The sequence below is a fragment of the Rhinolophus sinicus genome, chromosome 17 (assembly GCF_057876585.1).
Source record: "Rhinolophus sinicus isolate RSI-liver-muscle chromosome 17, RSI-T2T, whole genome shotgun sequence".
Classification (NCBI taxonomy): Eukaryota; Metazoa; Chordata; class Mammalia; order Chiroptera; family Rhinolophidae; genus Rhinolophus; species Rhinolophus sinicus.
Genome location: NC_142517.1, coordinates 37,038,239 through 37,064,284, shown reverse-complemented (window position 1 = coordinate 37,064,284; position 26,046 = coordinate 37,038,239). Strand labels below are relative to the sequence as shown.

Sequence of the window (26,046 nt, the reverse complement as noted above, 5' to 3'; positions counted from 1 at the left end):
AAAGATGACCACACAGCTGAATACAGAAAAAGTGTTTGTATTCCTCTTACAGATAGCTCCCCTGTAGCAGATTCTATTTTTTATTTTCTATTTATTGTGTGTTTATTCACTCATTCAGTCCTTCACTTATCCAAAAAATATATACATTTAGCACCTACGGTACTTTGTGCTTGGTGCTGGGGCTGTAGGGATGACATCATTATTTTATATAAACAAGAGGATGATTGATACATTTGCAATAGAAAGATAATCATTCCGGCGAAGTTGTGATATTCAAAGGTATAATGTAAGCATTTCCGTTTTTTATTATGTTTTTCTTCTTGTCCCTTTGAATGCTGATTTGAGTAAAGACTTTAAGCATTCTTAAAATGCATTTTTATAATTTTAATGTCTAAGCGATTTTTTACATTTTTGTATTCTCTCCTCTCTTGGTTCCTTAATTACCTTCCCTGCTGATTTCTTTATCCTTAGTGAGGAAGTTTAGTAAGTAACCTGGCTGTGCAAAATTTGGTAGATAATAAAAACGTTTGAGGTTCAAGTAGATGCTAGCATTGTTTTTGTTACCTGCTAAAGCACCTGGTTTAGACTGAGAGCAAAAATATTGGTTATTTGGCAAGATTAGCCAGCAAACTCATAAATTTCAATGAGAATTTATGGGGTTTTTTGGTCAAAACTGGAGATGAGTCCAGTGACATTAACATTTGAAGTTGAAATTATAAGTCGAGTTGTGTGATACGATCTTGATGCATTGGTTCTATTCTGAGTCAACAATAAAAATGTTTTAGATATGCTTGGCAATTGAAGATTGTAAATTAGAATAAGGCAAATGATAATGAAAGTCGTGCTCTGGTACATCAGAAAATATTTCTAAATCATTATTTAAATGGTACAACATTATATTTTACTCCTTTTACCTATATGTGAAGGATATTTTATGGAACGATAAGTTCATGACATCTGATAACTAGTTAATCCAAACTTGTTACATGTGTGGCATGCTTTGAGGTGACACCATCGTCCTTTTTTTGAAGGTATGTTTTATCTAGACTGATCAATCTGTACATTTTACCTGACTCTTACTATTTCTATAATATTATTTTTAGAACAAGAATTCCAAGTAAATTTCTTTACCTGGATTTCATATTAACTTTTATTTTCAGAATGCCAAGAAATACTCTCTTCAGGAGTGAACCCAAGACTACCATAAATAAATTTCATTTGTTTCTCAGCCTGTATTTCAGCTACTCAGAGCCAGTGAGAGCATAATTGTGACTGTTAGAAATAATGTCTAATTGTTGTGTATTAATTCTAACTTCCTCTGATCAAATTCCAGGCTGCCAGGATATCGCAGATGAGTTCAGAGCACAGGAGATTGATGGACAGGCACTTCTTTTGCTAAAAGAAGACCATCTTATGAGTGCAATGAATATCAAGCTAGGCCCAGCCCTAAAGATCTGTGCACGTATCAACTCTTTGAAGGAATCTTAACAGGATCATGAGGCTTTGAGATAACAGCAATTTTACTCTTCTTAAACAAACTTGTAAGGTAAAGGCTCAGGTTGGCCTAGGATATTATCACTTATGGTGGATAGCCAAGCACATTGGGATCTCTGCATCAAAAGTTGACATTTCTTCTACAGATACAATTCATCATACATTTTCATAATTAGCCAACATTGGTAAAATTAATTTTACAGGTTACATGCAACAGTGAAAGACTTGTTATAGAGGGCCATTGATATTTTTCAAAGAAATGTGTTATAGTAGATAATTTTTTAAAAGGTAATGTTTATCATTAATATAAAGAATCCTTTTAAAAGTAATTTAATGACTTACATTTCTCCTCTTTGATTCAGTTTTCTTATACATTTTTCTATCCTATAAATTTTTTATAAGTTGTCATGAGAGATAATTTAGGAATAATTTAGTAGTCCAGGGATTGGAATTGTTTGCAGTGAGTTATCAGTACGCATTTAAAAACCATGTGTTAGAAAGCTGCTTTGTCTATAAAAAGGTTTGCATTCTAGCATGAATAATACCGATCTGAAAGTCAGAAGAGTTGGTTTCTATTCGAGACTTGACCAAGAATTTGGTATGGCTGGGAAAGTCTCACTTAGCGTTTCTACTTTGAGAATAGGTTTCTGTTTGGTATCTGAACACGGAGGACGGGGATGTTGCTGACCAGCCCACAATGCACAGGGCAGTCCTCACACCACGTTCCCTGGCCCAGAAGGTCAGCAGTGCCAAGGTGGAGAAACCCTGAGGTCGGAGTGCTAAATGTTTCTCTTTTTCACCCACAGGAATATTTCGAAAAGATGAGATATGATAAGGAATACATTATACAATGGAAGTATTTCAGATAGCGTCATGTTCTGCTGAAGTATTTTTCCCAGTTTATGCATACTAGAAAAGGGGGCAAAACCCATTAAATTGGCCTATAAAATAAGGACTGGGATACAGATAATTTGACTCAGCAGTACATTCATATCAATTATCTTTTATATATCTGCTCCTCTGCATTGATGAAGGCATAATATGATTATACCCTGTGAACCAGTAGACAGCCTTTGCTGGCAAGGCAGTGGTTTGTAGCAGATACGTGCTTGGTCTTTGGATGTTTTTCTGATGTTGAACATACTGGGTCTAGCTAGAATACATATTCCTTTTTGACTAAACCCTTGCATCCTTCCTGCAAAGCACTTAGCAAGTGAAATATCTTGGATAATCAGATCTAATTTTGTATGTACATATTTTAGGGGAAACATTTTTAAAGCACAACCTTTCACTGAATAGTTAGTGTTCTGTTAGAATTATGACACTACAACAAAATTGCTGTGGGAGCCCTGAGAGCTTTATAGTCCTGGACATCAAAACTTTGTTTTACTCTTTATCGTGTCTTTACCATACAGTGGAAATGTTTTAATAACTGAAGGAACATCCACAGACATTTGACAGAAGTTCATTAAGTGGGGAAGAGTCCATGGGTTTCAGTCATTGCCACTGCTCTTTTCGAAAAGATTGTGTTGAGCTAGTAGAAGACTAAAGATGTCATTAAAGACATCACAGATATTTATCTTTTGGCTTTGTGTACATTAGAGAATGTTGATTATTTTTATACAAAAATACAGCGGGTAATTTTTTTAATCTTTAGATGCCTCTTGTTTGAATGTATGCTTTGTGGGATTCTTTTGTGTAGTGTTTTAAAAAAAGATGTTTACTGATAGTTACGTGTAGGATTAGAACGTGTAATATAGTGTAAGGCTCATGTTCCAGACCTACAATAGCTTATAGTCTATGTTACATATTTCTTTACATCATATTTTTAATTATTGCATTAAAGTTTCAAGGAAAGGTAGGTACTCTATAGTCAATTTCCATTTATTAGCAGTTAATATGACATAGTTGTCATATTTGACTTCCCCTCATCTTGCAATTTCAGAACACAAGTATAGGCTAAGCATTAGATGGTCCACAGTATTGGGGGTAGGGGGCATAAAGAAAAATCTCCCCTGGAATTAAAACTTTATCATAGATAATCCACAATTAATATAAAAGTATTTGGGAATAGATTCCCCTTGCAATAATAATTACCTCCCATAACTATATTATCTATAGCCTTTAAGGTGTTAACTTTGAACTATGTTATAGGTTCTTTTATTTGCTTTCTCTTCTAATAGGTCATTATGTACTTACTAACAGCCCCTGTGCTTAGCACTGTTAAAGATTCAAGGAAGCTTACAGGAGGGGTTTCCATTTGAGAGCACCTTATAATATTAAATGTTATAATAATCTTTTTTTTTCAGTGTATTGGGATGACAATTGTTAGTAAAGTTATATAGGTTTCAGGTGTACAATTCTGTATACATCATCTATATATCACATTGTGTTCACCACCCCGAGTCAGTTCTCCTTCCATCGCCATATATTTGACCCCGTTTACTCTCATCTACCACCTCCTCCCCCCTTACCCTTTGGTAACCACTAAACTATTGTCTGCGTCTAATCTTAATAGTCCAGATTTTCTGTTGTACCCCCTTAAAACATACCAGAAAATATACTGGCTGTTTTTAAGTGAGTTGTTTTATTTAGAAATGGCTCATTTGCTTTCAACTGGTAATTCTCACCATTGATGAAGCAATTCTCTCTAGATAAATCATCTTAATTTCAAAGCTTCAGTTACATATAATGGATCTAGACGATAACACTGGTGTCTACCTCTCTCCTGAGCTTTAAGCAGTTTTACTGTAATATAGATGGGGAGAGTACTGTCGTTTTCATTTTCATTCATATTACTAATTGTTTTTAGGATTTTAAGGAGAGGGAATGACAAGCAGAAAAAAGGTATGGGAAGTTCTTCTTACCTTTGCTACCTAAGTTTGCATTTTCTGACTTCTTTAAACTGATGTACTATTTTCTATTTTCCTCTTGAGGAAAAGAAATCTTACAAGTTTGAAATGTTACTTGCAAAACAAGTAAACTGAGAAAGCTGGTTTGTAAAAGTTACTTTTTGCATGACGTGGATTTTCATCAAGCCGTGTGTAGGGATGTATGTGTCCGGCGTAGCTATGCAGCTCTGATATAATTAGTATAGTATGAGGCAGACTGCTGTCCCAAAACGTCACTTTTTAAGTGGCACTTAAGTATTTCCATTATGATACTTTCATTTTGCTGTGGCATCCTCTAAACAGACATTTTTTTTAGTCCCCAGTTTTAGAGCTGTTACCTAGAAGTAGAGAAGGTGGAGTGTGGGAGGAAAGAAATGTTAGTGAAGAAATTTAATGGGAAAGAGGCAGACAAGAGAACTGCCCCTTGTTTATCCCACTTCAACACTGAACAAATTTCTGCACTTTTGAAGTTAATATTCATGTTTTACCTAGTTTTAAATAGAAATTTTTCTTCAGTAGCTCACTGTTTATTTTTGCTTCCTGGTGTATGAAATCAGTATTGCTGTGCCCATGCCTTTGAATAATATTTTATAGAGCTAATCTTCATATATCCAGTGTGAAATTATAGTCAGACATTTCTTCAAATACCAGTATTAGACTGAAATCTGTCAAAGTGCCTCGTATCACTGACTTGTTCCATTAAATGTGACAAAGTCCTATTATTTGTATTTGCAGGCTTTTGGTACCACCGTGGCTCAGGTATGGTAGGCAGGCAATACATAGATTGTATTGTCTTAGGTTGTATTTACATGTGTGTAAACAATTTGGAAAGACAGAATGGTTACAGATGTATGTGAACAATGCTACACTCACAGCCGTATCGAGTGGATAAAATCCTGACTGGACACACTGCTCAAGTGTTTTAAAGATCTATTTTCAACCAGAATAGCCTCGTGATATTTTGTGGTTTGAAGATTCTCACCCTTGGTGAATGGCAGGAACACACACTGTATATGCTACTGGCATTGAGACTGACCTAATAGCATGAAAGGGCATTATTCACCCCTTACTTCCTCTAAAGCCTCCTGTAGCCCCAAGAAAACGCAGCATGAACACTTTCTTCGAGACTTTTGCCTGAAAATCCATAGAGAGGATTTTGTAGTGGGGTTAATTTTAGGGAGGTAACTGGAACAGCTTTCTAATATGTAACAGTCATATACTGACCCATCTATGCACAATGTTTGCTCAGTCACTTTCCTGGGCACCATATATGTAACTAGCTGGGCCTTGAGGAAGGTTTTCACGGGGGGAGAATAGGGAAGTGAAGGAGGAGACAAACAGGCGGAAAAGCATTCCAGACGCAATAGGATAGTACAGTTAACTGAGTGAGGTCATGTAATGTAGATACAGCCTTCAATAGTTCAAAATAATTGTAGTGTTTGGATCCCAGTTATAGCAATAACAGTTTCTAGTTTTTATTACGTCAAGATTTGCCTGTAATCAAACTCATTCTTTCACCCTTTATCAAGTGACCCTGTCTTTAAGAGCATCTTTTATAATAGTTCCAGTGATACACAATTAGTGATTTTTGAATTCTGAAAAAGGTGACAGCTATAATAGCTGGATAATATTTGTCAAAAAATCAAAGGTTAATTGTAATTGGGTTATCAAAATTATAGAGAGAGTATCCACTTTCATATATACCAGGTGAATCAACCTTGTAGATTTTTATAAAGAAAAGCATTTTTAAGATTGTATTTTATTTGTTGGATTGTGTCTCAGTCTAAGAATTGGATGACTAAGAGCTATAGCTGTTTATTGGTGTGGATTTCTGTAAACACAAGCCTACCTCTATTTCTTTGATGGACAGTAGTGTGGATCAAGAAACATACTTTAATACACATTCATTAACACTGGTATTTTATGAATCTATTTAGAACATTGATTTCATCTTAAAGATTGTGATTCAATTTAGATAAGCACAAATGCAGTATTAGGAAAAGTAAATACGCAATCTTACTAAAATTTAATTTCAACCTATTAAAAGCTGTACATCTTTCAAAGAATTTTTTGGGAAGATATTCTTCAGTTAGAAGTTCAGAAAATGTATCACCATATAATTTCTTTCAGAGCAGCAATATAAGCCATTTCTTTAATAAAACATGTTAAACATTGTATTATTTTCTTTGGGAAAAGTTTCCTAAATTTTAAAGAATTCTAAAGTTTTACATGTCATTTTTAGAGCTTATTATTTAATCTTTTTAAAAATAATAGTACTAGAAAATTTTTTTCAAAGTTGTAAAGCACCGATACAGATATAATTATTACCATCATATTCCAGAGCAAAACATTTGGCTTTTCCTGGACTTTCACTTTAGTACACATATATTAAAAGGGAGTGAACTCCCTCCTTTTCAGATTTGAAGCCCAGATTCTCTAATGAAAATTCTCCCATCCTACTCTAACATGAACCCATTATCTTTTAAGTTCCATGTTTATGGAACCTTTGGAAAATGTCCACAAATGTTTAATTTTTTCCCTTTTTAATAAAGCTCACGAATATTTAATTTTATTTAAAGATGACAATTTTAATGTTAGAGAAGAGGTACACTAGAAAAATATTGGTTGCTACTGCCTTTGAAAAGTATAATTGTGCTCAGTGATACTGGTGGCTTAAATATGAATCCATAGAAAACCTGTGTAAAGGTTTTAAAATGTATTGTTTAAAAGAGGTATAGTAATGAGTGAATTTTAATTTGGGGAAAAAAATCAATATAAATTTAAAACTTATGCTAACATGGCATAGTTTTAAATTTAAGAGTAATATAGGAAGTCCTTTTGACCACCTATTTAAATTGACTCCAGTAATCTTCTTAAGGATTGATAGTAGCCATCATTATTGGCTTAAAGTTATACTTTAGGGAAGTATTTAAAATCCATGTTTTACTTGGAGCTTTAATTGATGGAGGTGAAGAAGTTGGTGTTTATGAGGGTGGTGGTGAAATGAACATCAACCTATTTTATAAAAAAGGAACTTTTCAGTCTTGCCTAAAGCAAATCTGAAGTATCCACTGCTTAAAAACCTTTGTTTAGAATGCTATGTTAAAAGTCATAATTCTTTTTGTTTTAGGTAGTACTAAATAATCTACTTCAATAGTAAATAATAGATGAACATAATCATTAATATGACGAATGACTGGGGTTTTACATCCAGTTGGTGAGTTAGCTGTGTGTGATACCCTAGGCAAGTTACTTAACTTTTAACCTGTTTCCTCTTCTGAATATACAGTATGGAGCTTATACTACTCAAAATGTTGATTTTGGTTTAGATCATCTCTAAGGTACCTTCCAGATCTAAAACTATGATTCTAGGCCATATAATGCGGTGTTTTAAAATCGTTCCTACTTAATTCTCATTTCCTTTTTAATCGTTCATTTCATACTTAAGAGCTTTTGCTAAACGATAATTATTAAGCATCATTTCCTGGGTCACTTACAGTCTTTGTTCTCCTAAAGAAAAGGTAGAAAATTCATACAGACAAGCAAATGAGGACATTTTTCTAAATGCTTCTTGCTAGTTAACCATTGGATATGTGAATACATATGCAAATTACTATGCATTTATCCATTCATTTAGCACACCATTTGAACACTTACTACTGTGTTTCCCGAAAAATGAGACACAGCCAGACAATCAGCTCTAATGCGTCTTTTGGAGCAAAAATTAATATAAGACTGGGTGTAATATAATATAATACCAGGTATAATATAATATAACATAACACTGAGTCTTATATTAATTTTTGCTCCAAAAGATGCATTAGAGCTGATTGTCTGGCTCGGCCTTATTTTCGGGGAAACACGGTATGTGCAATTGTGTGGTATACATGACTTACGGAACTAGTAATAAGTAAACAAAATCTTCCCAAACAAAATTTTGATTGTCATTTAAACAAACATGGACATAATTATTAATGTACTGAATGTAAAGTTGGAATTTTTAATGCATTGGGGAAGGATTAGGCTAGATGACATCTAATGGGTCTGAGTGAATCACATCAATTCATATAACATTTCACATACTAAACATCAATCTACCATATACCTGATTAGGTTACAAAAATAAGGGTACCTAACATTAAGGATTTACATTTTGAGATGTTGTGACAGCCCATATTTCTAAGAATTATTATGACACTTGAATCTATTCAAGAGGTGTCGCTATGCAGTGTGTGATAGAACAATACAAAGAAGCAGGTGCTGACTATACGTTTTCAACTACAAAAGCTTTACACCCAGTATTGACAGAATTTTTGAAAACTGAAAAACCTCAAAGGAGATCGCTGAACAGGTTTGTTTTTTATTTTGCTTTGGTTTTTTGTTTCTAAAGCAAGAAAGATTACATAAATTTTACTGTTATTACATATATTTACTTGTTAGAAAGCACACATATGTTACATAGGAAAAGGGTTTCCTTTAAAATGCAGGACTGGTAAACATAAAACAGTTCCATGTTTAAACTGGTAATTATTTGGGGACTAAACATTGAATGGGATTGATTATTAATTGGGTAGAGATTCCTTACCACTTGAGGATTCTGTGAATTCCTACTGACACAGCTTTACAAACATTGTTCAATACTAACATTCTCCATAAAGATAAAAAATGAAAATATCTAATATTAAAAAGACCTTTTATGCATCACAGTCATAGCTTTCTTTGTGAACCAGGAAAATGTCCAAATACAGGTTAGATTAGAATCTAGAACAAACAAAAACAGAAACACTGGCATTAACCTTATGATAGTCTTGGTTTAAAAAATTTCCATGGCACTGGTTAAAATTTACTTTTAAAATGTTTTAATTTACCCAATTTTTCAAATATTTTATAGTTAAAATATATGTTGCATAAATACTTTTTGTATATGTATTCTTAAAATTTAAAAAGTCAGTGGGGTGTGCAAAGATGATATAATTTTGGATGTCTAACTTCCGAGACACTATCTAGATGCCCAGTCACCTAGTTCAAAAGGTTGGTCTTTTTGTTTTTCTCCATGGAAAAAAAGTCAAAGTAGGTTCCAAAAACTGTCCTCAGAGTAAGGAGCGCGCTGGTGGAGGCGGAGCTGCAGGTAGTCCAGCGCTCTTCAGGGTGGGTACTGGCAGGCATTTCAGGCTTATTTGCTGAATTAGTGCTGTTTGTCTTCTGGCGTGTTAAAAAATTTGTTACTGATTTAACAAATTGTTGTGATTTTTTTTTTAAATACTAAGTTTTGATGCTTCAAGCACATGTTAACTGATTTTTTTAATTCCTCCTTTTGGTTCCTCCCATTGTTCTAACGTAGGACTTTCGTTATTTTTAAAACCTCAAAAGCTGATCCACCCAGGATGAACAGAGAATCACCAAGCGGAAAAAACAGTTTTTACCTTTACAGAAAACAAATGTTAAGATTATATATAGATGTATTCTTTACATTGGGTATTGTATTAGAGTCCTCCTTACAGTAAATTAAATAGTTTTAGCACTCTTAGCATTAGTAGCATTCCTAGACTGGTGTCTGTAGCTACAGTTTTAAAATGTATAACCTGAAAATGAAGTTAATTTTGCATTATTAAGAGCACATCATGATCTATGTAAAAAGATTGTTCATTTGGTGTATTTTTTTAAAAAAGAGAAGGCACTTTCATATTAACAAGTAGCATGTGTATGAATTTTAGATTTTCATATTTGTTGTGTCTGTATTCAGTGAACATTAAGCATTCAAATGTTTGTTGATGGCAACATTAACTGTTAAATTAAAGCACCTTATACTCTGCTGCTTAAACTTGCTTGTAATTGCACCTTTGTTACCTGCATATTTTCACATAGAATATTGTTGTAACATTGCTTCATGTGGGTCTGGATGGAAGTTAGTGGGCCTACAGGATCATTTATTTATAATGTTTATAATTCAATAATATATTGTAGACCAGCTGATAAGTTCATTTCTTTACAAATAAAAGCCTGTTCCATTTGGCTGGTCTATTGAATAATTTCTTTGTTTTTCTTTAAGCTTATGAAGCATGTGGAATACAAAAAGCATAATGAAGGGTTTGAAATAGTTATAAAATTTTCCTGATTTAAAATCCGCAGAATATAAATCTTTACTAATTAAGTACAATATATTTTTTAATTGTCTTAGTCCCATGTTATGGCCAATTAGAAAGCAATACATTCGAAGAAAAGTAACAGAGAAGTAGAGAGAGCCAGGTTTAGACATTGACAGATTAGACAACGTCTGTATAGTTTAAGTCACAAAGTGACTTCAGATTATTCTTCCATTCAAATTGCTATACTCTTGTAGTTCTTAGCCGGGGGGGCAATTTTGCCTACCGGCGGAGGTTTGGGAACTTCTGGAGACATTTTGGTTGTCTTGACTGGGGAAGGAGGTGCTATTGGCATCTAAAGGGTAGAGGGCAGGGATTCTGCTAAACATCACACAATGCACAGGCAGCCTCCCAAAACAAAGAATTATCCAACCCAAAATGTCAGTACTGCTAAGGATAAGAACCCTACTTTACTTTTACAGTGTGATACACTGCCAGTGTAATTATGATTTGACATGCAAGTGACATACAAGTTATAACAGAATGAATCTGGTATGTCATGGAAAGAGACCTAGTCACTACTCCCAATTCTGTAAGGTAAGCAACCAAAACTTGGCTTCCAGGAATATCTGCATTAAGAACAGAGATAGATTTTTTTTAAATTAGCTAAATTTAAATTGAGCTAATCTTCCCCTTATGTTAAAGAATATTCATCCCATGTCACTTCAAGAAAATGATTTTCTTGCTCTGAATTTAATAAAAATGTTTTAAGTTTATTTCTTAACGTTGGTGGCCAATCTCAGATTTACATGACAGTTTGCATCCAGTAGTTTTTTGGTAACACGAACATCAGTATATTCAAATGTTAACTCTTCACTTTTGTGTTAAATATTTGTAATTGGCAGTTTTCCTGAACAGGTATAAAATTTTTTCTTGGAATTATTTTGTTAAAAACAAACAAACAAACAAACAATATCATTGCCCCAAAAGACACATTCTGAAAAGGTGTGAAAGTTCATTCTTTATATGTCCTGAGTCATCATTCTTTCCTGTTTTGTAAAATTATGACTCTTATTGTAGTGTTAAGTTTTAATTAGTTTTAACAAGGCAACATATTAACAAATCATTATTGATATAGGCTTTTCTATATGCTCAAGATTATGAATTGCAAGTGGTATGAAGCAGCATTTCCAGTTGACAAATGGATCCACAGGTAATGCAATGTCTCTTAAATTAAGCTTGTGACAATTAAACCAATAAACTGCAGCAATGAGAAAACTATTGACAAAGTACAACCATGGAATGTTCATCTCAATATATGCTGGAATCTGTACTTCAAGTAAAAGGATAATTACTTGTAGTAGTACAAATGGTAACCAGGTACCAAGAAAACAGATAATGAGCTTGGGCAAGAGTGTTTTTTTAGAACTCCTAGTATAACTAGAGTGGGATGAAAAGGGAAAATACAGGATAGTCTCATTCATATAGGAAGTTATCCTAATAGCCTGTACCAAAGTAGTAAGTTCTGACCAAGAGGTTATAAAAGCCACAAATAAAATCATCACCATAGAAAAGGACAGCCAGTAACTTTGAATGCTGATGTAGAAAGGACATTGATAAGAATAAACATTCTGTGCCTTCTGGTTTTGGTAGATAGATGGATCTCCCAAAACATAAACAAAGACTGAAATCCAAATTGAAATCACTGTAAAGAAATAAAATAATTTTTGACACTTAAATGGAAGCTTGGCAGTTTTAGAAAAATTCAGGTAATAATCTATACAAGCTATCAGGAAAACTGGATAATGCAAAAAGCCGTAAGTAAAAGAAATAATTTGAGTAAACAGGCAGATGTGGTATTTAGTAAACCTAATACCTAATAGTACAAAATCCCTGAAATAGGATATAATGGAAATGTTTACCAAAAGTAAAAGATCAATGAATGCGAGTGAAATGCAAAAATAGTCCATAAAATTTTGATAGGTGATTTTTCTTCTCATTCCTAGTGTGAGTATATTTAATAATATTTTTCCAAGTATAATCAAGAATAGCAGACAGTTACCATCTAGAGGCTGATTTGTTTGATGTAACTGGCACTGAATAGAGCAGTTCTCTGAAGAAAGATCAGTCATATTTTTAGTGAATTTTCAGAAGGCCTGCTGAAATATATATGATAAAACTGCTTCGCTTTATTTTCCAACACTGCAAAGGAAAGTAAAAGAAAAAAAACCTGATGTTATCTTGATGCTATCTCTATTTTAAAACTACAAAGCAAGCATTTCTATTCTCAAACATCTAATCCAATCATTTTCTCCCCAAAATTAAATATATAAACAGGAATTTACATTTCTCATACTTACAGAATACAGAATACGATGTGGAAGAATCAATGTGTATACTTTGGTCAGTTTTTGAGACTCAGAACGCCCAGAAATCTTAGATCCATAAGCAAAATATTATATATAAATAATTACTGAAACTTCTAATAAGTACAGCTTGTAACGACTTGTAACAAGATAAAATAGTTACCGACTAGAGCCAAAACACAGGCTTCAAGCAGCCGCCTGACAGAATGGTCACTGATGGCAGTTAACCGGGTCCCGCGGCCTCCAGACGATGTTACCTCAACCCTCCTCTTTGTTCGTCAGGGCGTTTTAGAGGTAATGCTTATGGGGCCCTTTAGCAATTTTCAAAACGTTTTAGCTGCAGGATAATAATTCAAATTAAATTTCTGAAGCTCAAAAATATAGTTCAGCTGAAAATAATGGGGACATTGGTAAAGGAAAAAACAAGATAAATATTTATGTTCTGCACACGCTCTTGCAAGTATGGTACCTGGAGAGACAAGAGGATACAGGGAAGGACTAGAGACTGAGTAAGGACACCTGAGAACATTAAGAAATGCTAGGTAAAGGCAAAGGAACAGGAGTTGAAGTCCGAGTGATAAATGCATTCGGAGGTAGGAAAAAGAGAAGATGATGAAAGCGAAAGGTCAGAGAGGAAGAAATCAGGAAAGGATGGAAGGAAGGAAATTTGAGAAATTTATCCTTAAAAAAAAGTCACAGCTGACCCAAAGTTGTTTCTGCAAGACTGTTCAACTAGTCTTTATAAATAGCAAAATAAAACCCATCCATAAATGCCAGCAACTGGAAATGAGTTAAAAATGCTACACGGTACATACATCCTTATGATGTACTATCTTGCCAGTAAGTGTTTCTTGAGTTAGGAAGACTTAGTGTTCCCCTTTTCTATACTTGTTAGATGTTAAGCCTTAGCAATCTGTTGCATGTTTTAAAGACACACGTTCACAGGCATAGATGAAGCCATGATTACCACCTTGACAAATGGCACTGGCCTCATAAGTGGTGTTGCTTGGCTAAGGAAGTATAGATGGAGTAATAAGATGACACGAAGCCCTCCTGAGCCAAGAAAAAAGACAGGCTTCATTTTAAATAGCAAATGTTGGTTTAGAATGGGGTTGAGGGAGGGAAATAGTGTGGGTTCATAGTTATGAAGACCCATTTAAAAAAAAAAATAACTAGGATAAAATAAAAGAATTATCTATATAAAATCATTTTATCGTTAATAACTCCTACCTAAAATTAAATAAGCAAAGCTAGGGGATCCATGTTTAAGTAGGCACCGTCTAAGGGCTATTTTCCGAGTTTCCACTTCCTCACTGACTCTGCCGCCAATGGGAAGGCCAGAAAAGCTGGCTAGTCCTTGAAAGGACGGCTGAGTGTCTCCTAGGGGCTAAGGAAGGCCAGCCAGGGTGCCAGGAGGGGAGGAGGACCAGCCACAGCCACCAAAGCACAAGCAAGAATCTCCTTGGAAGAGGACGAAGAAAGAAGACAACTCGGATGGAATATGTAAGAGAATCATACACCTGGAGGAAGCTTTAGAGATTGGGGAGCGGGGAGGCCCAGGAAGGATACGCAATTGAAGGCAGTAAAAAACAATCAAAGGGAAGTATATTGGAAAATGAGGTTTGGGTCATTTTGTAACAGTTCCTAAATGTAATAATCATGGAAGCCCATCAAAACTTGCTTAAATGATACCAATTTCATACCCCACTTCTATAAATCACTAAAATTACTCAAAATTCCAACATTTTGTTCTCTAAACAACCTCCCAGGACGAGATAAAAACCCGTTAATAGGCTACCTGTTTCGAATTTTCCCTTGAAAAATGTTCACATTAACTCGAGGGATTCAGAGATATAGAAGATACAGTTCTCGTCCTGAATAATGTTAAAAACTATGAATCAACTCATAGTGCTTCATATACAACTTACAGACTTACAGTGGAAGTCCTTGTCAGGGCATCTTTCGGCTTGTTTTGTGAGCTGACCAATTTAGAAGTATTAGCGGGGCCTGAAGAAAACAAACCATAATTTGTTTTCACTGACCCAGACTCTGCTTTTCTACTCACAACACAATTCTTAAAACAAAACATACTTACTGTGCTTTTCTCTAGTAGGTCTTTCTCGGCTGATGATCTTCCTATTTTATTTCAGTTTCCCTGCCTTCAATCATCTTACTTTTGGTTCCTGGCACACCAAAATGCCACACGAAGAAGGTCTATGTAAAAGATAGAAAACAGCAAAACTAACCATTGTGAACAGCTATCTTAGTAACTGGATTTCAGTATAACTGGCTCCAGATCTCTGCTTAGAAAAGCTGTCACTCTCTGTGGTATTGGAGCCCATAACAAACTGCTTATAATCTTGTTAGCAAAAGGAAGGGAGGGGATACTTAGATTGAAAGTCCACCAAGTACACTGAGATACGGGTGCATATTACATGGCATCTATTTAAAGCAAGCTTGCTTATATTGCAGTTTTCACCCACAGGCTTTGGAGTCTAAACGAGCAGTTTTCTATCTTTTTTGGTTAACAGGACCCTTTGACACTTGTTGCACGTTAACATAAATAATTTTTTGAATGGAAAATCAAAGTGGCACTGTTTCCCATTTCATAAATTGCTTTAGTGTCTGTGGCTCAACAGCAGACAGTTGAATCCTCACCTATAATCAGTTGTAGATATCACACTTCATGGATCTTTTGGAAAGTCCTCTACATTCACGAGAGTTTGAGAGTGAAAAAAATACCTTTTCTAAATAGGTACTAAACTTCATTAGTAACGTCACAGTAGTAGTATAATCAATAGTTGTGTTATGCAATCTCAGAAAAGTTGAACCAAACGATGGGAAGATAAGCACAGATAACAGCGCTCTGGTCCGTTGTGCGGGAAGGGTGAGCGCGCTGCCGCTGGATTTGCTGCCGCTGAAGAGACTGGAGAGAGCCTGGGGAGAGAATGTAGTGACCTGGGCAGGGGTTTGCCGTGCCCGTCCTCTAATCCTTACAGTCATCTAAGGGCTATGTATTCTTTTCCCAGGAGGAAACAGGCTTGGGGGCTAATGAGCACGTTTCCTGCGGCTGCAGTGTTGGAGCCAAAGTGTAGTCCCAGGTCTGATTTCAAAACTCATTTCTCCAGTAACCCTCAATTACGGCTCAACTCACAACTGGAAATGTAGAAAGGGACCCAATTTATGTATGTAAAAGAGCTTTCCAAAAAGGTAACATCCAAATGACAGTGACTGTTGATTACTGGTACCCAAAGTACCATAACTAACTGATCTATTTGAAGAATGTAATTTTATTCCTCCAAAAGGTAAATACAAATTTTTTTTTTTAATTTTCAAAATGTGGTCTTTGCTTGGTATGTCAAAATTCAGTGAAAAAATGTCATTCAACTGTATGACAACTTTTGAACAGGTGTTTTGTTTTCATTTACATAGTATAATTAGATTCAATATAGAAAATTAAGAAAACAGAAAAAAGTTAACTTATTTTTAAAAATAGGTAATATAATTTACATTGTACAAAACTCAAGTTGCAGAAATGTATACAATGAAAATTACTCATCATACCTGCTCTTTCAACACCCCTCACCCCGACTCCTCACTGTCCAGTCCAGTTTCCCTCCCTAGTTGAAACTACTGTTACCAGTTACTTGTGTATCTTTCAGTGATATTCTAAAACAAAGTTTTAAAAAGAAATTTGAAATTTTCATGTTGCTAAAGCAACTAGCAAGGGATTCTTGATTTGTCCTTCCCCAGGTGTCATTTACATAATGATAACATGAGATAAGAGTTGCAAAGGAAGAACACAGTAAAATGTGCATCAGTGAGCTGCCGGACCACAGGAGAACTTCCACCAATGCACACGAGCTTGGCCACGAGGAAGGTCAGTGGAGCCAGGCAGGAAGACAGGAAGTAGGGATTATCTCAGAGGAGGAGAAAAGGTAACTAACCCAGGGCACAGAATTATACTAGTGCTCACCCATACCTGCTGCTTTTCTGCCTCTAAGCCCATAGGAAGATTTTATTTCCTTGACCTTTACAATTAGGTGGGCCCATGTGGCTATTTCTGGGCAATGGGCTACAAGGCCAAAGCTTGTAATTGCAGGAGAGAGCCCCTTCAGTGTTCTCTTCCCCTGACCCACAGAATAAAGAGGCCATGTGTTCCAGATGGGGTCAGCCTGTCAGCCTGGGTCCTTGAGTGAGTGTGTGGAGCAAAGCCCCTGATGATTCACAATGGATATATAGTGTGAACAAGAAATAAAAGTTTGTTACATTAAGCTGCAAAAATTTTCTGATTATTTGTTATAGCTTATCCTGACTAATACAATTTCTTATAATTCTCAGTACCCTTTGCAAATTTTTAACAGCATGTATTACTAATAAATTTTATATATAAATTGTATTAAAATTACTTAGAATTAAAAAGCTATAGTAGAAAAAACTGAAAAGCAACAATGCTAGTATAGGAAAATGGTAAAATCAAACTTCAATTTTAATTTCCAATACATTAATTACTTTTGCATTGTTTTGTCCTGATTTTCTTAATATTTTCCTATTATGAATAACTTTATTCTACCAAATGAGACAAATGTGATGAAACTGTCAAATTTCTGGAAAGACACTAACTACCAAAACTCATTTTTAAAAAAATCCCTATTAAAGGAACTGATTTTGAACTTAAACACCTTCCCACAAAGAAAACTCTAGGCTCAGATGTCTTCATTGATGAAATCTACCAAACAGTTAAGGAAGAAATACCAAACTTAAAGGGAACAGAAGAGAACAGAAACACCTCCCTGCTATTTTATAAGAGCAGAATTACCCTAACCCCAAAACCAAAGACATTTCAAGAAAACTAAATTGTACATCAACATCCCTCAAGAACACTGAGGCAAAATCCTTACAAAATATCATCAAATTAAATCCATCAACCTATAAAAAGAATATATCCTACTACATCACAGCCACTGCAAGCTCGGTTTAACATTAGAAAATCAATGGAATTCACCATGTAAACAGAATAAAGGAGAAAAGCTATATGATATCTGAATAGACATAGAAAAAGCACGTAAAGCCCAACATGGTAAAAACTCTCACAAACAATGGAAGGGAACTTCCCAACCAGATAAAAAGCATGTGTGAAAAACCTACATCTAGCTTCATGCTTAGTGATGAAGCGTGGTCATTTCCCCCCTGAGATCAGGAACAATGCAAAAGTGTCCATCCTCCACTCCTGCTCTACATTTTATTGGCCGTCCAGTGTACGATGGCAATAATAAGAAATAAAAGACATGTAGACTGAAAAAAAAAAGTAAAACTCTAATCATGGGTGATATGATTATGTACTTACAAAAATCTAAGGAATTTACAATAAAAGCTACAGTAACAAGTGCATTTACCAATGTTGCAGATTAATTTTTAAAAAATATTTCCATATACTTATGATAAACAATTGGGAAATGAAATAAACATTTACAATAGCATAAAAATATGAAACATTTAGGGATAAGTCTGGCAAAGTGCATGGAAGCGCAGTATTCTGGACTTTTAAAACATTGTAGAAAGAAGATCTAAATCCATGATAAATACAATGGATTGGAGGTTTCAGCAAGGTTTTTTCTGTGTTTTTTTTTGCAGAAATTGGCAAGCTGATTCTACAATTTATATGGAAACATAAAGGACCTAGCAGAGTCAAATAATTTTTAAGAACCACAAAGTTGGAGGTGTTATACTACCTGACTTTAAGACTTGCTATAAAAGTACAGAAATGAAGAGGGTGGTATTAACATAAGGATAGTCCCAAAAATTAATGGAACAGAAGAGAATCCAGTAGTAGACCCACACATTTATCGCCAATTGGTGTTCAACAAAAGTGCAAGGTAATTCAGTGGGGAAAAGAACAGTCTTTCCTAAAAATAGTGCTGGAAAGTGATTATCCAAATGGGAAGAAATTAACCTTAACCCTTACCTCATACCGTACACAAAAATAAACTCAAAATAGGTCATAAGACCAAAGGTAGAAGTGAAACTGACATTTCCAAAAAAAAAACACAGGAGAAAAATCTTTCTGATCCTCCATAGATGTACTAGTTTTCAAGGGCTGCATAACAAATTACCACTGGGTGGCTCAAAACAACAGAAATGTATTGTCTCAGAAGTCTGAAATCTAGGTGTCAGCAGAGTTGGGTTCCTTTAGAAGAATCTCGAGAAGAACACTTCTATGCCTCTAGCGGCTTCTGGTGGCTCCTGGCATTCCTTGGCTGCTGACAGCATAACACCAATCTCTCTGCTTCCATCTTTACACAGTATTCTCCCCCTGCACACCTCATTCTGTGTCCTTTCCTGTTTTTATAAGAACACTGGTTATGGGATTTATGGCCTAATCTAGTATGACTTTACCTTAATTACATCTGCAAAAGACCTATTTCCAAATAAGGTGACATTCTGGATGGACATGAATTTTGGGACACACTAGTCAACTCACTACAACAGGCATCACTTTCTTGGGACGGGCACGTACACTTGTGCAAATACACGGGTTGACAAACTGGACTTTGTTAAAACACAAACACTTCTTTTTGAAAGCAGAGTTAAGAAAATGGAAAGGCAGGCTACAAACTGGAAGAACATACTTACAACGACTTGGATTCAGAACATAAAAGGACTCTTACAGCTCAGTAAGACAATTAGCCCATTAGAAAATGGGCAAAAGAGTTGAACAGAAACATTGGAGAAATGCAAATGAAAGCCACAATGAGATACTGCTGCAAACCTATTAGAATAGCTAAAATTTAAAAGACAATACAGGTGTAGACAAAGAAACAGAACTAGACTTCTCAGGCACTGTTTAAACAGTTCAGAGGTTTCTTACAATGTCAAACATCCAACTACCATTTCATCCATTAATTCTACTCCTACATATTTACCCAAGAGAAATGAAAATGTGTGTCTACAGAAATACTTGTCCACAAATCTGTGTAGCAGCTTTATTCACCATGGTTTCAAACTGGAACTCTTCCATATATCCATCAACAGAATGGATAAACAAATAGTAGTACATCCACACAATGGACTACTCAGCAATAAAAAGGAATGAACTACTGATACATGCTACACAGGGATAAATCTCAAAAACATGCTGAACAAAAAGAACCTGACACAAACGTATACAGTCTGTGTGATTCCAACTATATGAAATTCTAGAACAGCAAAACAACTCTGTAAGGCTAGATGAACCATCAGTGAAATCTGGGGTCAAGTGGGGGCAAAGGGGTACCAGGGAACTTTTTATAGAGGTTAAAAGGTTCTATATTTGGACTCACTATACACTGAAAATAGTGTATTTTACTGAATTTTTAAGGGATATACATCTCACAATACTGGATATACAATTAAAAACCTGGAATTAATTTAAATATCCAACAACAGGAAATTGGCTACATAAATTATGATACAACTTCCAATGAAGGATGGCTGTCTGAATAAATGTAATTACTTTTACTCCCTCTCATAATACCACTACAATAGCAGTAAATTGAGTTGCTACCTGATTCTGAAATGAACATGCAAATGTAATTTGTCATTGAGGACACCAAGGAACCAGGTCATTGTGTTTGTAAACTGGTAAATACAGGGAAAGAATCAAGCATTTTTCCTGCCTTTTATAAACTAACTGTACCACTTGGTGATAAAATAGTGAGGAGATGTTTACTTTTATAGAAGTACTCTAACCAAAGACTGAGTAAGGAATAATAAAATTTGAAAATTTCCATTTTGCAACCCCTGACGTACTTAATGGAGGCAGCCAATGATCCACAGCTACTAACATCCACGGGGGAGAAGGAAGGACGCACCATTGCCCATGACGTAGACTTGCCAAAAACTTAGAACCCGATCAGCCTGTGGATTCAACTATTTGTCCACAAAAAAATAGAGCACAAACGAGCATGTTAACGCCGCAGGATACAGTAAGTAAAAGCCAGGCGGTAAACTCTACAGTTTAATTTTTTTGATACAATTTCTTCAAATTGTATCAACAACAACACACAATATTAACCGAGATTTAAGATGTAACAACTAAGTGCAATGTGTAGAACTTATCTGAATTCACTGGAACAAAGCATTACATTTATAAATGACAACTTGAAATTTGAACAGTGACTGGAAATTTGAGGATATTAAGGAATTATTAATCTGGGGCATGATAATGGTATTTTTGTTGTGATGGGCTGAACTGTCTTCCTTCCCTGACTTAGTGCAACAGGTGACTGTCTCTCCCCAATTATGGACTAAGAATGGAGGTGTTCTCTCCTGGCAAGTGTAAAACAGGGTCTCTGGACTGTGGGAAGAATTCAAGACGGAGGAGTACAATGCTGCAAACAGGGAGTCGGAGGGAAAATACACATACTAGAAATTGAGACTTCTCCAGCCTTCTTTTTCTCACCTGAATTTCAGGAATACCATTATCACAAAACAAAGATCCAAAAATCCTTCTCTAGTGATCAGCCCAGGAATAAATATATAAAGAGAATGACATTGAGTCTTCCCTAAGGAAACATTCTAGATAATATCCTACCCATAAATATGACACGACATCCAAAGATCCCCAGACAGTCAAATAAAATCTCTACTATGAAAGATCAAAACCCGCAAGCAGAACAATAACTTGGAGGGAAAAGATACGATGCTAGAAGAAAACTTTATTTAGAAACTCATTGTTTCCAGGGAGAACATATTGCATCCATGAAACAAGGAGACGGTTTAAAACAACAGAAAACAAAATTAAAGCTGTTCGGGGAAAGAAAAACACGATGGCAGAAATGATAAACTGAACAAAAGAGTTAGAAAATAAAGTTCAGGGTATTTCCCAGAAAACATACAACAAGAAAATCGAGAGAAGGATAAGAGAACCAATTCAGCAGGTGCAAAATCTGAATAATGGGAGTCACAGAAAGAGAAGAACTGAAGGGGAAGAAATCAAAGAAGAGAAAGCTGCACTATTCTCTAGAACTGAAGGTTTTTCAAAAGTGAGCAAGTCCATCAGTGGCCATCTCAACGGAAGAAAACCCATACCAAAGCAAATCAGAAATTTCAAAACGATGATAAGAAAGAGAAGAGATTACCAGTTTCCCAAGAGAAAATAAAAAGAAGATTTCGTACACAGAATTGAGAATAAATTAAAAATGGGTAAATTAAGGGAAAGAATAACACAGTTACCCTGACTTATAGGAGACATACCACTGGGTAACCACATAGTACGTGAGGAGAAGCACCTCTTCAAAGGGTGTTCCAACTTGTAAATGAAAAATAAATTGCAGACTCTAAATTCCACCATTTTGCAACCAGCTCTTCTCCCCCAACCTCCCACCCATGAATTAACAGATATAGACGTTAAGCATCTACTGGTATGTTCATTACAACGGGAGAGAAACCAGACACTTTGTGCGTCCTCCAGGCCAAACCTGAGTCGATCAAATCTCTGGATCCAACTACTAATTTGCAAGAAATGCTGAGTACACAAAACTGGAAACAATCCACACTTCTATCTACAAGCGAATGGATAAACGAAACGGTGGTACACCATGCAATGGAACACTACTCAGGAACGAAAAGGAAGGAACTATCAATACATGCAAAAACACGGATGAAATCTCAAAATAATTATGCTGAGTGAAAGAGGCCAGGCTGAAAAAGAACGCATGCTTCATGATTCCATTTATGTAAAATCGTAGAAAACACACAGTCTGTAATGACAGACCATTGGTTGCCAAGGAGATATGGAGGGGCAGGAGGGAGAAGTCACAAAGGGCACAAGGACCTTTGAGGATAACAAATGTGTCCACAATCCTGACGGTGGTGGTACTGTCATGGGTGTAGGCATATGGCAAAAGGTATCAAACTGTACACATTAAATACATGCAGCTTAGTGTATGTCACTCATACTTCAATAAAGCTATTTTTCAAAAAAGGACAGAAATCGCACAGCGGACATACTGACACAAATACAGAGGGCGTACTGAGCTGTGGCATGAGTGTGCAATCAGCAAAAGTCACACTGGAAAACTCTAATGGTCAAATGGCCCAGTTCTTCAATAAGCCAAGGGCGTAAAAAAAGGAATGGGGAAGTAATCTGCAGAGTAAAAGAGACTTAAAAGACAGGGTAAGACTGAACTAAAGTACTCAGGGGTATATATTTGGGTGCTAAACCTATTTTTTTGAAATGCAAGCAAGTGCTTACTGTATTATGGGGAAGAGGGGTTGGTTCTGGGAGAGGTCACCCAAAAAGAGCTTCTGGAGCCGAGTTCTATCCCTTATCTGAAAGGTAGTTACAAGGGTGTGTGCCTCATGATAATTCATTAAGCTGCACATTGTTGTGTAGGCTTTCTGATTCTGTGTCTTATTTTTCTGTAAAAAGATATTTAAAAAGAATGAGAATGCAGTCAGGCTCCTCCACGACACTGGAAACGAGAGATACTTCCAACTCTAAGGAACTGGTAAGCTCAAATATAAACACCACTTCCTGGCATAGAAACCATAGCAAAATCAAAAGAAAACAACAAACTGGGAAAACTTTATCAAATATTAATCTCCCTCATTTATAAAGAATTCTGAAATCAAACAGGACAAAGATAAACCCAATAGTGAAATAGTAAAATGAGCAAAGGATTTGAAGAGACAATTAACAAAAAAAGGATAAACGGCTATTAAACATAAGATGGTCAGCATTGCTCATAAAATTTTTTTTTCAAACCCAGAAATTTCAACTATGCTGTTTGCCTCTTAAGAGACAGGGCTGCGGACGCCGCCCGTGAGCCCCTCTGGACGCCAAGCCCGCACATGCTCAGCATGTCCCGCAGTGTGGCTTTGCTGGCTCCACGGTCCCCCGTCTCACTCAGCTGCACGTCACTCAGGATCTCAGTGGTGCCCCTGGAGATTTTAGTGGTGATGCCCACAGCCTGGACTCAGGAGGTCTTCTCGGGCCCCCAAGCAGTGTTCCAGGCTGGCACACTGACTTACTGGCCAGCAGCACGTCGCTGATCTGTGAGGTCCTCCTTCGGGAACACACAGCTCACATTCCCCGGAGATGAGGCCACCATGTCTCTAGAGCTGGAATGTTTTCCAGATGCCCTCGGATGGCCCTGTGCCCATCGGTCTCTCGAGGGGGGACGTGCAGACCCACGGCATCTCCCGGAGCCCACACTGTCTGCTCCCACGGTGAGGCAGTCTGGGTAATGACCCCACAGTTGATGATCCCAAGGAAGTAAGTGGTTGGACCTCCAGGTGCCCTATCTTCCCTGGGCATCACGGCGGTGCGTCGGGGACTGCCCTGCGGGGTTTAGAGATGATGGCACTCTCACGAGGACGCCTAGTAAGCAGCACTGGCATTTTTTTTTTTAACAGGACTTTATTGGGGGAACAGTGTGTACTTCCAGGCCTTTTTTTCCAAGTCAAGTTATTGTCCTTTCAGTCTTAGTTGTGGAGGGTACAGCTCAGCTCCAGGTCCAGTGGCCATTGCTAGTTGCAGGGGGCACAGCCCACCATCCCATGCGAGAACTGAACCAGCAACCTTATTGTTGAGAGCTCGTGCTCTAACCAACTGAGCCATCGGCTGCCCCAATAGTGATTTTCTAATTCTCTGATTCATTCTGCTTGTATGAGCTGCCAATTTTTTCCCCCTGGACATATATTATGGATTCATGGACTTATTTTTATTCCATGTATTATAATCCACTGTCACCTGAATGATTCAATTTTCCCAAATGCGTCCTTTCAGAGTTCCTTTAAGCTGGCTCCTGGGTCCTCTGACATACCCATCTCGGACTGTTACATGAGAGAAATAAACTTGTACTAGGTTTAAGCCACTACATTTTTGGTCTATTTTTACAGCATTTTAGCCCATCCTACTTAATACAAAATACTTCTAATAGTTCTATTTCATACTCCTCTCCTCTTACTGCATATGTCCCGGCTTCTATCGCAAAATGTAATCCACCATAAACCTTCACCGTATCTTCTGCCTGCTCTCAGCCTCATCTAAGTATTTTTAACCAGAGCACTGACTTCTGAGAGTTGCTATTCTGCATGTCCTTGCATCCCCGTTACTGATGGCTCAGCTACACTGGGATTCACATGGCCCAGGGGCGTTTTCTGCCAGGAACAGGCATGAAGCCAACCATTCTCCAATTTGAACCTCCTACTTACAAAAGGAATTAGCCTTCATTTGACTTTGTCCAATTTGTAAGTACTCAATTTATCCAGGTTATTTTGATTTCTGTTTCCAGTATCTCTGGATGGATTAAACAAAACTGGGTCCCAGACTGAGCTCTGCAAGGTTAGCTGAAAAGAGCTGTCCCACTCGGGCACCATTTCTTTGATAATGTCTCGGTATAACCTCCCGCCATCTGACTGGTGTATCATCTGAGCTAAACTGATGGGTCGCTGATGACTTCCTGGGTCACCAATGATTGCATTATCCTTAATTAAATCAATGGCTTGAGAAACTCAAGATATAGTATGTGCCCTGCTTCCTCCAGATCCTTACAACATTCCTGAAAAAATTAGGTTACAGTGATATGATTCTGTTTTCCATATAGCTATCATTCATTTTCACCCAGTGCCCTATGTTTGCTTGAGATATTGTAGGGATGCATATTTTCATATATCCCTCCCTCACAATGTGAACTGTGTCGTCTTATTTAACTACAAATTGTACATATATATTCACTTCATCATTTTGGTGGGAAAAGAATTAATACAAGTACAATGTTCAGAATTAAGGAGAAAGGCATCTCTACACCTTGTACTAACTGTTCAGTTTTTGTTATCAAATTTTAATATAGATATCAATACTTGTAAATAGGAATATACCTAAAGAAGTCAACAAATGAGGGAAAGGGCTTCATAAGAGAAATAGTTAAAGGGTTCTAAGAATTTGAGTTGTTCCAAAGTACAATGTGTTAGCTTGGGAGCTAGTGTTTCCAGCACCAGAAAGGTCCAAATACATATGGGATGACTGCTTAGCAAACAAGCGTACAAAAGACGTTTAGTCTTCAAAGGACACTTGAACTAGAGATCACTTCCTAGTCCTCAGTGATTACCATCAACTTTTTTGTCTTGCACTTGAGCAAAGGAAGGGGTTAAGCATCCAAGGACCTAGAAAGTACCTCTCAGAAATCTGTGCTCAGCAGTTCCTGAGACCTCACTCGCAGTCCCAAG

At 36.4% G+C, this 26,046-nt stretch overlaps 2 protein-coding genes and 1 pseudogene across 12 annotated transcripts in view; 1 reads left to right on the top strand and 2 right to left on the bottom strand.

Annotated features, from left to right (window-relative positions):
- The window catches only part of PHC3 (polyhomeotic homolog 3), a 74,142-nt gene extending 63,745 nt beyond the window's left edge, over positions 1-10,397 (top strand). For 9 of the 11 annotated variants that reach the window (XM_074327752.2, XM_019735371.3, XM_074327789.2 and 6 more), the window contains one exon: positions 1,334-10,397. In XM_074327752.2, coding sequence (XP_074183853.2) covers positions 1,334-1,488 — 155 coding nt within the window. In that variant the 3' untranslated portion in view covers positions 1,489-10,397. The remainder of the gene's footprint in view (positions 1-1,333) is intronic. The other 2 variants (XR_002137677.3, XR_002137678.3) reach the window with 2 other exon arrangements.
- GPR160 (G protein-coupled receptor 160) lies at positions 8,726-12,600 on the bottom strand. Its single transcript, XM_074327810.2, has one exon. It carries the CDS (start codon positions 12,598-12,600, stop codon positions 11,584-11,586), a length of 1,017 nt encoding a protein of 338 aa, XP_074183911.1. The 3' UTR covers positions 8,726-11,583.
- Positions 12,601-17,450: 4,850 nt separating this feature from the next.
- LOC141570586 (large ribosomal subunit protein uL10 pseudogene) lies at positions 17,451-24,133 on the bottom strand (annotated as a pseudogene).
- Positions 24,134-26,046: the final 1,913 nt, after the last annotated feature.

Coding starts and splice junctions, on each gene's coding strand:
- GPR160 (XM_074327810.2), bottom strand. CDS start 12,600: ATGACTGATCTTTCTTCAGAGAACTGCTCTATTCAGTGCCAGTTACAT.